This window comes from Pleurodeles waltl, chromosome 7 (genome assembly GCF_031143425.1).
Source record: "Pleurodeles waltl isolate 20211129_DDA chromosome 7, aPleWal1.hap1.20221129, whole genome shotgun sequence".
Lineage (NCBI taxonomy): Eukaryota > Metazoa > Chordata > Amphibia > Caudata > Salamandridae > Pleurodeles > Pleurodeles waltl.
In genome coordinates, this window is record NC_090446.1 from 1368584614 (window position 1) to 1368599548 (window position 14935).

Consider the following 14935-nt stretch of genomic DNA (forward strand, 5'->3'; position numbering starts at 1 on the left):
GGAGACAAAGTAGTGCTGGGAAGGAAGTGGTTGGGATAATGTTACCCTTTTTCTCTCTGTAGCGGCCTTCCTCCATTCATGGTTAAGTCAAAAAGATGTTTGCAAGTACCCATATCAACAGGGGCAACAAAGTTGATGAATCAGTGTTTCCTCTCACTTGTTCCAATGTTAGAAAACATTTGTGCAAACATAACCTAGTTACTTTTTGCAAACATTTGAATTCTTTGAGAAAGAAAAATACAAATTGATCCATTTAACAGAGGTCACAGGACTACAATCACAAAAGGGGTCTAGTAGACTTCAACCGTGGATGCAGCTACGCAGCCCCAATTGGTGCTGCCAGCCAGAATCTTAGTAGGAGTACCCACTTGTGAACACAGGATAGGGAGAAGCCTTTAGGGTCGAAAATAGCATAAACCAAGGGTGTTCCGTAGAAAGCAATACATATGGAGTTTGTAGGATCCTTTTGGAATGAATCGAACAATTCAGCCAAAAAGGAAAACCACTGGTGACGCTCAAAGACTGTAGAAAAAAATGCCAGGGATGGATCAGCAGAACAGTCAGCCATTACTGTGTTCCTTGCTCACACGCAAGAGTCTTAGTAGTTTAAATACTTAAAAATGTAGATTGAAATGGCTACCAAGTGAAAGCTACTGGTCTTTTGAGCATTTTAATTAGTCTTACAACATTTAAAGAAAAGGTTAACTGCCAAACAAATGAGTTCAATAGCATAAAAAGGAAACAAACACATACCTGGATTTTTTGAAAGAAGGACGAGTTAATGGCAACATCATACACTGTGCATCCATTTCCACCTACAAACATATAAAAAGGAACACAGCTATTCTTATCCACCAGTGACCACTAGAACTGTCCATCACTGGAGGTGTCTTCAAATCTTCTATCCACGTATGAGAAACAGACACTGTGCAACTAAGAGGCAAATAGCAAACTCAAATCAGATAACCCTAATAGGAATTTAAACACCTCTTAAGTAATAAGAAATCTATTGCCTAGCCAAAAAGCACTGCCATTCTGTGTTGTGTGCATTCTATGAACTCTTCAGTGTTACGGATAAGCTGATGAACTACTTTGCATCCACTCAAGCTATAATGGTACAATAATGCCTCTAACACACACCCTCAATGCTAAGGAATGTACCTCCTATACTTACTATTGTCCATTTCTGTGTGAGCCTCCCCAAGGCTCATGGGCACTCTGAACCCAGAGGGGTCGTCAGATTCCAAGATGGTGACCAGTTCCTGCTCGGTGAAGTCTGGTGGTGCGGGGATGTGCTCTGACCTGCAGATGTTGACGAAGATCTTATCATTCTGTAAGGATCGAGTCTTGATGCAGAATCCTTTTTTTCAGACGGTAAAAAAACAAATGCTCACAATAGATAAGAAACTTTCTTAACATTTATAAAGTTAGTCTAACTTCACAATGAGCCTGAGGATTTCAATAACATTAAGGATATGTATGGGTATAGGCAAGATGCAGCACACTGGGTTTATAACCAAAACATTAAGATATAAATACTGACACGCCAAAACATTGCCGCCAAAACACTGGCTACTAGAATATCTTGAAGGCAAGTATATATAGAAAGGTAAAGGACTACTATACTTAACTCTACATATATGTACCTTGATCACATATATATCCTCTATGTACATAAATATGGATGTAAGAACAGTAAATCTATACTTACAAAATATCAATATATTTGTGGGTAAATCAAGGTGATTGCCCGGCACTTAACTTCCCAAAAGCCCTAGTTACCCTCTGGGGAATGTACATGTTAAAAAAAACAGCCACCATAGTATTGGAGGTGATAAAATCATGCATAATTATAGTTCACCAAATTGTTTCAATAGCGTGTGATTTTAGTTTTAGAAAAGTTCATATAATAAACTGATTCAGTGGAAAAAAATATGTCATTCATCTTCCAGTTGTTATAGTCCATATTTGTAATTATTAAGGGCAAACTTTTTTTTTTGACTGCACCGTAATGGACACCTACCTGGATTGGTTGGGACTGATTTCAGATGTATATAGTTTTTTCCTTAAGTTTTTAAATATAAGTATAGTTAGCGATTGTATATTTTTAGGTATTTTTAACATCCTTGAGAAAGCAGTGAAACAGAAATCTGTAACACCTGGAATATTATTAATAAATTCTGTGCACTGATTATACATTATAGAATCAATTTAATATATGGACTTTTCTAAAATTAAGTGACTTGATTTTGAAACAACTATGGCCCTCATTTGGACCTCATTTGGACCTCGGCGGTCTTTTACAAAGACCGCCGAGGTACCGCTGGGCCAAAGACCGCCAATGCAGGCGGTCTCCCGCCCAGCGTATTATGACTGCTGGCAGCCCTCCGCCCTTTTTTGGATGGAGAGCCGCCAGCAGCCATACTGGCGGTCGGCGGCGAAGTGGAGGCTGCTCCACCTCCACCACCCCGTCATCAGAACACCGACCACCGAATCACATCCCAGGATTCGGCGTGGCGGTGTCTTGGTGACGGGGAGCTGGCGGCGGAGCAGCCCCCATGGATCCCGTTCCCTCCCAGAGGATCACCGGACAAGGTAAGGTGATCGTCTGTTAGGGGAGGGGGGCGTGGGAGTCTTGTGTGTTGTGTGCGTGCATGGGGGTGTGCGTGAGTGTGTAGAGGGGGGTGTGTGAGTGCGTGTATGCATGCGGGGTGTGTGTTGTGTGTATGGGAAATATGTGCGTAAATGTCTGTGTGCATGTATCTGTGTATGAGTATTAGTTGTGTGTGCGTGCATTTAGGGGGGTGGGGGTGGTGTGTGTGGATGGTTTGGGGGGTGGGGGCTCCTGCCACCTTTGGGGGGTGGTAGGGGGGTCATGGGTTTGGGGGGAGGACTCTGGGGAGGTGGTGGGGGAGGGGGAGACCCCTATCAGTGCCTACCGCCATGGATTTCGTGGCGGTTCCAAACCCCATGAAATCCATGGCGGTATGCAGGATCCTGATACCATCAGCGGTCTGGTGACGGCTGCTGGGCTGGAGACCGAAGTCTCCAGCACAGTGGTTGTCACCACCCTGGCGGTCAGAGTGGAGAAGTGGCGGTAATTCCATTTTTTTGTCTGCCGGCCTGTTGGCAGTATTACCACTACTTCTCCACCGACCGCCAGGGTCGTAATGAGGGCCAATGTCTGTTTTTGTCATCTCCAATAGTGTGATTGATGTACTGTTTCACTTATTGAAATATACTTACCTTCACAATATACTGGCTGTTAATATTTTGGCTACAATATGTGTAGCTATTTCTTTTTTCAGTATTCTGGCATACAACCAACACACATAGCTAAACAATGTAATATTTATTAACTTCTTTATGATATAGCCCAACACAAAGAAATAACACCTAAATAATAAAGGAAATACTTCCAATGAAACAATTTGAATACCAGATGCCTAAAGGAAAATACTAGTTTGGAGCAGTATTGAACACCAAGATCTTTTTAGTCAAGTGGTAAAGATAGTTTCACAAACGTACCCGATCAAAAGCGGTGACCTAATTTCACCACGTAGTCAATCTCACTCTAGGCACTGATGAAAGCCCTTTTTAATATTTGATCAGTGCTTAATTTAAGCAGGTGTTTTCCAGTGTGGGGCACTGGCACTTATTTTTTAGAACCAGCACTTATTTTTCCGCCTCAAGCATTTACTGCGAGCAAAAGACACATATGGGAAAAACGGAGGACGAGAAAAATGAAAAAGCGCCGCAAAGGGAGACAGCAGAAAGCTACAAGAGTGAGCTGAAGGGGCAGAGAGGTGCTGTAACGGATTAAAGAGGCCAGAAATGGCTTTAGGATTACACTGCCTCAGTATTCTGTGACCACACATTTAATTGCAGCAGCAGCGTGTCTCAGAGGAGTGCTTTGGGCACAGGCACGTTTTCATTTACAAATTAACTACTGTATTTGATACTGATAAAAGTTACTCTTCTTCAGGGGATAGTTACATTTTCTACTTCTCCATAGTTTTCATTAATTATATCCTCCAATGTACTACTTCATCACAATTTGCTGCAGATAGGATGAGATGAATGTTTTGTAGAGTCTAAAAAAACTAGGATCTGGGACAGAACCAAAGACGGGCGACTGAGACCTTTTATTTTCTATGTTTCAGAGATAAATCACTGTAAAGCAACCCCCAACAGAAATGTAAACTATGGCCACTTCACTACGTTGGAGACAGGAACTCCCCAATCCAGGGAAGCCCATCTTAAGATACTGCAACAGCTTTGGTGGCGTTTAAGCTTAATGGTTCACAACATCCACTGGTCCAAAAGGGCATTGGTTATTGTGTCTTCTGCTGAACCTAGACATAACTTTGTCCCCGGATCTAGTCACAAACGACGAGAAACAACTTGTGGTGCTATACCACTTGAAAGCTGTCACCTGACATTAAATACACCTGTTTTCAGTCATCACTTGTTGCTATAAGTCCATTTCTATGTTAAAGAATCCAAGTTAAGAGGCACATAGGGATGGCTAGTCATCTCCTTAAACCTACAATAGCCAGTTCCAGAGTATACTTATGGAAATGGGCCATTGTAATGCTATCTGTATTTAACCACCAATTCCATCTTGACCACTGACTCAATTTTCTGCTTAGCTTCAGGTGCCGTCAAAACTGCGGTGCAGGGTTTTTCCACAACAAGCTTGTTTTCCACATAGAACGTGTTTGCACTTTTTCTTCACCAGCACTGGGTTACACTGTGCAGGAACATAACATGGGGGATGTGGACGATAGACATGATAAGAGAGTCTCAGCCTGGGAAGGTTTTCAATATTTTCATTAAGGAAAAGTACTGCTCCTCTGTCTCAGGAATGCGCAATGGGGCAGGACCCATTCCTTTGCGTGTTTTTGACGCAGAATGAGTACAGCCAGCATTGGAAGTCAATAACAAAGAGTCTATTTAGTTTCTCACTACTGTGAGTGCTGCTCCTCTCATAGGATTGCATTGGAAATGCCCTGACATGTGTCTATGTGGTATCTTCTGATCTATGAAGAAACGCATAGGCATGTTTAGTATATTTGGAATGGTAGTGAGAAATCCTGCTTATTAGGTGTAGGCGGATTTTGAATTGCCATTGTAGAAATGCCACTTTTAGAAAGTGGGCATTTCTCTGTGCTTCTGACGTGTACTTTGTAGACCGACTCCAATCCACATCTGGGGCAGAGTGACAGCTCCACCTGGTGCATACTTTCCAGACAGCCATCACACAGGAAGGGCTGGGTGTAACTAAAGAGGCATCTGCATATTGATAGTCTTCCTGGCCTGGGGAAAGGGAGCGTCGTTCGTTCATACCTTACATGTGAATAGGCTGTGTCCTGCCCTCTCACAATGGACTGATTAACCCCTACTGACGTCTGGAGACATGGCTGAGTTGAAAGGGTGTTGTGCTTCATTTGAAAAGACTCTTTTGAAGTTACCCCCTGAACAAAGGCATTTCTGAGCATAAGTAGAGGAGTTGCTGCCCCCTAATGGCGGAGCACTTTTGGAACTGGGACCGAACCTCTGCCAGAGGGACTGCTGGACTGCACAAAGGACTCATCTGGACTGCTCTTCCTTTGTTGCCCTGCTGCATGGTGTGTACTGGGTGGCCCAAAGGACTCATCTGGGTTGCTTTTCTGCTTGTTGTGCTGCTGGCAGCCTGTTCCCTGACTTGGTCCCAGTTGAGACACTGTGGGGACTGGATGACAGATGCTTCAGGAAGGACTGGCAAGGAACCGCCATTGGGACTGCAAAGTTGATGTGCTGACCTGTGACCTGCTAGGGCACAACAAGGACTGGCACTGGACTTCCAGGACCCTGATGTGCTGGCCTGCTTGCCCCCTTCTGGGCCCCACCTAACTGTTCACCCAGGGGCCAGCGTGAGATCACAGATGTGCCTTTCCTTTTGTTGCCCCTGGTCCTACAAAGGAGTATAGAACCTGGGAAGTACTACAGTTGTTTCTGATCGGGAGGAGGATGTTATTGCCTCCTCCCCCTAACCAGGTGTCTGTTTAGCGCTTGGGAGCGCTTTCCCCTCTGTTTGCCCTGAAGGACAGTGCGTGCTGAGCGCAGAGGTCCCGTGTGGCCCCTATCTCGTTGGTGAGGAAAGGTCAGGAGGAGTGAGGAGCGCCGCAGAGGCTGCTGGCCACATCCAGTAATGCGGACGAAGCGTGCCTCTGTTGGTGCCCCCGGGGAACAAGCAGGCACCTCCTTAGGTGTCTTCACCGCTGTGACTCAAGTAGTATGGAGAGCGGGAGCCAGATCCCCAGCTTAAGTGAGAGAAGGGGGCCACCGATGTGCCTGTACACCCGGAGCCTTCTTGGCCAAGTACTAGCCCCGCTCTGAGGTGGGAGTGTGCTGATGTAGGAACACAGAAGTTTTAACAGGCAGGCAGAGGAATCTGCAGGGGATCCGCCGGCTGCCTTCACTTCATCCACCTGGAGCCCCTGATGTCCTTAAGAAGGAGTGGCGGCTGGGCATGGGATAGCGGCCGTCCCTCCAGGGTGCAGACCGCTCCCAAAGAGCAGCGGATCACTCGTGGAACCAGGAGGCTCAACCCGTACTACTGCATTCTCCCTTGGAGAGGGGCGGCCGCCATACAGGAAAGTGCAGCCACCCTCCACCCCCTTTTGTTTGCAGGTGCCCAGCTTGTGTGTGGACTTCCTTCCCTCTGCAGCAGAATTACCTGTGGCTGAGGGGGCCTTGTTGATTTGGTGGTCACTGTTGTGGGTGATTCCCTGGACGCTGGGGACTATGTTCTCTGAGGCGACCCCGGTGAAAGGAATGAGGTCACCTTCCCTTACAGTACCGTATTTCTAGTAGTAGGAGCGCAGGGGCTCCTGAACCTGACAAATGGGATTAGGTTATGGGATGACTTATAAATGAAGCGCAGACGTGCTCTGACCTTCATGTAGAAGGCAGTGTTCATGATTTTTGGGGAAACTACATTTCACCACAAGGTTGTTGCCCTCATTATGTGACTTCATTGCTTTTTATGACCTGATTCATGTTATATGTTGATGTAGCCAGGTTGGGGGGAGACAAACATATTTTCTTAGGCCAGCCTTGCACATTTGGGTGTGTTTATTTACATATGGCCTGAGAAAGTCCCAAGTGACACACTTAAGGATCATGAGCACAACAACCAAAGTGCAATCTCCTTTTAATTGGTGTTGCAACGACATACCTCAGACTGTGGGCAATAGTGCTAGTAGTGTAGCGTGAAGTGCAACCCCATCACAAGGCCATCTTTCCTCCCTATTGCTCATGTAAAGCACACACTGTGAGAAGCAGGCCTCCTCCTGATGAGGGAAACATCTGTAGGAGGAACCACCTGTGTGGAAAGAACTTCATAAGCTCTTCACCAAGGACAGATAGTTACAGTGTCATTATAGCCAGGACGGGAAGCAAGAGTGCACATCTATTTGGGGGGATGAGTCTGTGATATTGAGAAAAAAGAGCAACCTTGCCAGAACTGTCCCCAATACCCTCAGTGAGATCCCTACCTAGAGCCAAGGGAGAATGTACTTTGCCACACAATACTGTTCCCAGATTACTATGGATACTGCTTCCCATTAGCACCCTCCATGAAGGCTCCCTGTTGTTATGTTTTATCGTCAGTATTATTTTTCCACAGTGTGTTAGATTTAAAGTATCTTTTGTCTTATTACTAAATACTAAAATACTGCATACTGCTTGGCTTCACTACCCCGATTCAGGCTCAAGAGTAAGGTTAGGCCCCGGTACACAAAAAATGAAATGATCTGATTGTTAAAATTTGAGCTTAGTAACCGCGGACTACTATGGGACTTCTGAAAAAGTTTCTACAATGCTATACGAAAGGTAAATCCAAAACCACAATTGCTTTTAAAGAGGAGAAACATTCAGTTAAAAAAACATCTGAACATATCATCCTCAATCGTTTCTTTTCAGTAGCTCCCATTGGTGCATGTGTCTCCTTCAAGATTTCTTTGATCACTTTGCAAAGGTATTAACTTCCTCTAACCTAGCAACCTAAATGACAAGTTAAAAATGCTGCAGAAATCAGAGGCAGCACGTTAAAATCCCTTGTCCATTTGAAGTTCCCAAATGAAGAAATAAAGATTTAGGGCCTTATTAAAAGTGTGGCGGTCTATAGACCGCCACACTCAGGGTGGCTGTCTGGACCACCACATTACAACCCTGGTGGAGGATGGTGGCGGTCCTAAACAGCGCTGCCCTGGGGATTACGACCCCTTCTCTGCCAGTGGTTTCATGGCGGGAGCACGTCCATGAAAAGGCTGGTGGAAACAGGTGCAGGAGGCCCCAGGAGGGCCCCTGCACTGCCCATGCACTTAGCATGGGCAGTGCAGGGGCCCCCTGGCCAGCACCATCACAACATTCACTGTCTGCTGACAGTGAACATTGCGAGGATGCTGGTGTACCCTGCAAACTACAGCATTGCCGCCGGCTCGATTATGAGCCGGCGACAATGCTGTAGCCGGTTTCCTGCTAGGACAGCAGGCGGAAACTTAGGGTTCCGCCCGCCGACCTAGCAGGAAACCTATAAAAGCTCCAGTGGGGAGGTCGCCGTGCAGGCGTCGGCCACCCTGTCGGAGGTTTGGCAGACAGAGTTTTCCATCCACCAAACTCATAATGGGGCCTTTGGTTTTGAAACTCAAATATAGAACGGTCTACAAGCAGAAATTACTCTGACTCCAATACTAACTCCAACTTTCTTGTCCAGCATTCACTAAAGAATCTTCTCTTCAGGTCTCTCCCTTGCTACCTAAACGAGAAACGTGCTTCCTGCTGCTTAGTTTATTTTTCTATACCTTCAGGCCTGAGAAGTGCCTTGTTGCCCTTGTATGCTAGGTGTGTTACTCAAGGCCTCAGAAAATCATAAAAATGCTACTAGAACTGCAAGTCAAGTAACCTGAATAATCTACTCGACCAAACTGTAATGTACTTGACCCTTAAACAGGTCTCAAATTATGTGATCCTAAGCAAATATTTTATCTTACAAAGTCACCTTTTTCTTCATTCTCTCATCTGAACACACCTTTAAATGTGTGAGTTCAGCATCTTTGATGTACAAAAAACCTTTTTTTCAGTTGATTAAATAGACTAAAATGTTTGCTCCATGTATAATATGAATCTAACCCACACATAGGGTAAACATGATCCATGACTTGCCTCTTAGTTTACTAATAGCATTGCCACCAGGGCAGGAGTGTTTCCCAGTTTATGTTTAAGCACTAACTTTCAATAAATATGTTACTGAAGCATTATGTGGTAGCGCACTGTCATTTACAGACACTAAGGGCCTCATTACGAGTTTGGTGGAGGGGATTACTCCGTCCCAAAAGTGACAGATATTCCGTCCGCCATGTTACAAGTTCCATTATATCCTATGGAACTTGTAAAACGGCGAACGGGATAACCGTCACTTTTGGGACGGAGTAATCCCCTCCGCCAAACTCGTAATGAGGACCTCAGTTTCCAAGAAATGTCCAAAAACCTTCCCACTAACTTGAAGCTTTACTGATAAAACTGTATAGTGTAGTAACAATAATCTGTAAAGATTGGGTTTCAGGAAACCTATTTATCATTTGCGCGCCACCAAGTAAAGTGTTCTGATTTGTTTCATCCTATTAAAATATTATTCATCACAAAGTAGTACAGAATATGGGCTTTCACAACTATTGAAATATAAATGTATATGTTTGTACAGTTGACTTTGTTATTTAAATGTTGTGTGTTAGGAAAAACCTGACAACCTACAGACATTAATTTCACACTCTTTGTCCAGCAGGTCAGACAATTCACCCTACAAAATTCTGGCACTCTGCAGTCAGACAGAAAAGTAATTGTAAGAAGGCAAACTGACTTTTGACCTCTGTCTCTGAACACAGAGCAAATGTGACAAGATAAGAACAAGATTTGAAGGTGTCTTTATTCCTTCTTCACTTTCTAACTGAACAGAAAACATGTTCTTTGTCAACTCGCTAGAAGGGGCGAGTGGGTCCTAAAAACAGCTAGACATAAAATATGACTCACAGTAGCGAGTAGATTTTTCGAGGCCTGGTTACTCAATACCAAACACAAATATATAAATACAAGGAATTCATGGAGACACATAGAAAAAGAAGTAGATGGTCACCATTAATGCTTAGGCCAATAAGATTTGGACTGCGCTGGCCACCACTGCCACTAACTGGTGACCAAAGTACTTTCCATGTGAAGTTTTGGTTTGAGACTATGGAGCTCTCCATGTTCTGATCCGAAGCAGATGATAAATTCTTCTTACCTGGCTGTGGCCTGATAGGTTTGGAATCCAGAATGCTGGGCATCCGACTCTGCATTTCTTGTGTGGCCTGCAGAAAGAGGTGATGACCATTATTATGTGCAGACATTAGAATGTAAATGTATTTAGCTTCACCGGATACATTACTGGATGGCATTCAGTGACTTCATATTTTAATGGGCCTTCATCTACACTTTTTAATTAAGTATCCCAGCTTTTACTGTGTCAATAGCCTTCTTATTTAAAGGTCCAGTAATCTAGTCTCTTTCAGGAGTGTGATATTCTTATGCTTACATGACTCAGACTGGGCTACATCAATATTTCTTACATGATACTCACAGTGGTACCCTGTTTTCTACCCGATCAAATCATCTCCTGCAGCTATTAAAGTCGTATTACAGAGTTAGAGCTTTAACTTTAAGCCAGGTTAGCCAACCTCGGTATTTCCTTGCAACAATTGAAAGGCACTTAGCAGGAAATTTACTTTGGGGTCCTTCAGGAAAACCTTTTCAAATGACTCCACAGCTATAAAACTAGAAAGAGCAGCAAGAATTCAAACCTCATTTTCAAAGTATAATTACTTACACATAGTCAACAGTACTGAGAGCCTCCTGCAGCAGCTGAACACTTATCCCTATGGTCTGACGTCTATTCCTACCCAACTCTTTGTTCTGCTAGCAAAACATTGCAGACTGCAGGCAGATCAATCTCCTGGGTATGAAAACACATTTTCCTTTCTGTATTTGTTGTAAAAATACTGGAATAGGGCAGGAAAAAGTAAAGACTAGCATACACTTTATACATGGCTGCTTATTCAATAAGGACATTGACACCCTGGTGTTAAGACACATTCACCAGTTGAGTTAAAACTGTTTAGTCCTACAAGGTTAATATGCTCCCACAAAAAGAGCACTAGCTCATAACTGCTAGCTGTCACCTCGCTATTTTAGTCTGAGATGTAGACAAGAAAACATCACTAGACCACAAACTGACTAGATAAATGGCACAATACTACATCGGGCTAGAGTAGATCTTCATTTTTTTTATTAGAGCATAAAAATAAAGATGAATAAGAGTAAAATTGGCAATAATATGAATTACCACAAATTTAAATTAAAAGAAAATCCTAAGGGTTATCATACTTTTCAACATCTCAAGGGCACCTCGCTTCCAAACCTAAACTCCATTTTATCACATCAGTGCATTTTGGCACGTGCATAATCGATTTAATTCAACTGAACATATTGGGCAACCAAACGTAAAACAAAACATTTACAAAAACAAAGTCTAGGACTGGAAAACTTGGGCTCTTGTGAATCATATGCTAACCATGATAAAATGGATAAACATTCAGATACCTGAAACAAGATCTGTTTGAACACTGCCTCCTCACTCTCCTCTTCCATCTCTGCAGCAAGGAGGGTTTTGTTGGCTGTTGCCATCACTTTGATAGGAAAAGGTCGACCTCAGGGCAAAGACTGCAAAAAGCCAACAATTGGATTTATTTAAGACATAAATGAAACCAATAGCCATATTCTGAATGGATTACATTGGCATGCATCTTAAATCGCAAAGCGTCTCATTCTAATGAATTATTAAGGAATTAGAGGCACGAGTTCCTTAGAAAACACATGCAAGCCTTAGACATATTGCTCAAAACATAAAAAATGAAAACAACTATGATAGCAATAACGAGGATTCATTATTCTTACTGAAAAAGACATATACTGATAATAGGTGCACATTGTTTCAAATAACCTCAATACTCAGGACCTTTGCAAATCCTGAAAAGTAAAAGGTTTGTGATAACTTTACATTCAAACCTAAACTTGAGAGATACATCAACTTTCTAATTAGTTCAGTTAAATTTATTTTCAGGTGCATAAAAAAATACAGGAGTTTCTACCTAAATTTGACCTGTTGACAAAAATAAAAAATGAATTATTCCTAAATCCAGCAACTGCAACAATATGCTTGAAAGTGCAAACAGCAGCCTACTAAAAACACTACCAAGGTCTAACAAGCCTACCAAAAATCAACTTCCATACTCATCCCACATTAAGCCTTTTCAGATGCCCTTCACATACTTCCTATGAAATAGTGTTGCTAATTTAGTTTTCAGAAAGTTCTTATCTTTGCTGCGCACTCACAGCCTTGTTAACACCATTACACAGTTCTTTTGATAGGGTGGTGCCAGGCAATAACACATGCATAAATTATGCAATCGTTGTTGATTCTGCTTCTCTCAGCAATAGGAGTCAATGGTAAGACATCCTATCATTAAAGGCTAAGACTCTGAGCAGCTCGGACACCTGCATAAATGACAAGACAGTAGTCCAGTCACAAACATATAATGTTTAGTTGAGCCCGATATTTAGTGGATACCAGTGGTAAAATATTTCTAAGTTTAACTTGGTGGACGACTGAATTATAAAGTCAGATTAAATTCTCACCACATCGCTCAATATTAAAAGGGCCCAAAGTGGTGTTGGTGTCAAAATACAAAACATATACTTTTAACTTTAGTAAAGGCGGGGTGGTGTAGTGCCATGGCATCTCCAGTGTGTGCACAACTCAAGGGCTTTTTAAAGGCAATCCTTTGATCAAGCTTTGCCACTGTGTGCAGAAAATCGGAAACCAGGTACAACAGCAGCAAACCTGATCAAAATGTCAAGCACCTCCCTTTTAGGCTTTCACACTTAGGGCATACCAGGAGGAGTCGAACAGTCAAGGCTACTCTTGGAGGGTGAAATAAGATTGAACATGTAGATCAGGCTGCATACATGTCACTTGCCATAAAAGGATTGTCAAAGTAGAGTTATTCGTTTTGAAAAATATGACTTACTAAGTAAATATGCCTAGTAAATGTATTAAGCGCTATGGCGTTAACGTTGTCTTCTGACTGTGCATCCTAAGTGACTCTGTGCCTGAACCGCATTCTAAACTTGGGCACATGAACAAGGTTTGTATTTATAGGGATCATCTCCTATCAAAACTATGTGTAGCAACAACTTCCATGTATTTTAGCTAACACAGTTCAATACCCAATAGTCTTTGTTCATCATTGTTACAGGGGCTCGGACTGAGTGATATGCCTTACCTTATTTACTGCCTTTGAGCTCCCGTCCCAATGTGTATCTGCTTGATAAGCCCATTGTTGCCTGAGCCTTCATGTTTTAATATATGTATAAGTGCTGAGTGCCATTTTATTTAATTTATGTACATTTGCTGTATATCAATGTTTTATCCCTTGACAGTATTTCTAGCTCGTTTGGTGTATATTCATTAACTGGGACATTTAGAGAAAGGTACAGTGATATAAATATACATATTATTGTTCTCACCATACACTAGAGTGTTTTTAAATAATAGTGCGAGTTTCTTGTTTGCGCTTCTTTCGGGGAAAAGTGTTCTACGAACCACTAAAATAAAATGTATTCCTGACACTCTCTAACAAGAGCTGATAGTTATCCTATACAGTCTGTTTCTCACTACCTATATACAAACCTGTACCTGCCTAAGGGCTACAGAAGCTCTATTGGGCCGTGACTACAAGGGAACTTGTAAACGTATTGGCACATTTCTGTTTACTACATTTACTTGAGTTGCACTAGTGAGTAGGTTAGTCTGACCATATAGGTGGCCGCCTGTGTGTTTAGGGAGAATAAGCACAGTTGAGAGGGCACATAGGCCTTGCATGCTCAGATGCTGCTGGAAGAAATGAGATGGTACACGAAGGTCAAGGCATACAGGTTACACATGAACACCAGTAACATTAATAAATGATGCGCTCACAAAGCTACACAGGTTACCCTCAGTTTTCAGTCACCTGTTGGGGCACATGGGCTGCACAAAACCACTGATACCTTAAAAAGAGGAGGCGACGAAGGCATAGAGGCCTTCTACCATCAGTAGGCATTGAAGAAAGGGCTTCACTGCTGGTTAGAGGCACATGCGCCTCAAACCATCACTGGGTGCTGGTGAAGTTGTAGCAATGCAGAGTAAAGTTATACAGTCCCCCCACAATCCCCAGGCCCCGAGTACCATGAAGCATGCGGACTTCAGGCTGCACACACGAGAGAGCACAGGTTGGGCTGAGCAAAGGTTCTCCACTCGCAGTTTTGCTTGCATCATGACAAGACCTCAGTGCTTACGTCTGTCCCTGGCTAAACAGTCCTGTCCCTGCACACTTTGAAGTCTACCTCCTACACCATAACAACAGTAGGAATGGAGTTGCTTCACAACAGCCGCGTTATCCCCACATCAGAAAAGGATAGTGTTTTGAATTTTAATAACTAAGATCACAGTATGGAGGAAGGTAAGTTTAATCGTCACATAACTGCCGGGCTCCTTACATAATCACATTTAAAGGAATAACACAACATTATCACATACAAAAGGGTTTCAACACTGGAGCAAAACCAATATTTAATCTCCTCAAATGCTCCCTGCTGTGCTTTCTTCAATATAAAGTCCACACCCTTCATTGCGAATTTCCCCATTGAATACATTTCTTTAGAAAAATTGCTCACAAATATTCATTAATATTCGCGTAAGTCTGCAAAAGGCAATATTTTTATTTTTGAATTTGGCAGAGGGGCATTCTGGATTGCC

General features: G+C 42.9%; 1 protein-coding gene across 6 annotated transcripts in view; it reads right to left on the reverse strand.

Moving 5' to 3' along the window:
• PIH1D1 (PIH1 domain containing 1) overlaps positions 1-14935 on the reverse strand; it is a 69952-nt gene that overhangs the window by 38386 nt on the left and 16631 nt on the right. For all 6 annotated transcript variants that reach the window (XM_069200823.1, XM_069200821.1, XM_069200819.1 and 3 more), the window contains exons 2-5: positions 11680-11799; positions 10325-10391; positions 1175-1360; positions 754-815 (exon numbers count right to left, since the gene is read on the reverse strand). In XM_069200823.1, coding sequence (XP_069056924.1) covers positions 754-815; positions 1175-1360; positions 10325-10391; positions 11680-11763 — 399 coding nt within the window. In that variant the 5' untranslated portion in view covers positions 11764-11799. The remainder of the gene's footprint in view (positions 1-753; positions 816-1174; positions 1361-10324; positions 10392-11679; positions 11800-14935) is intronic.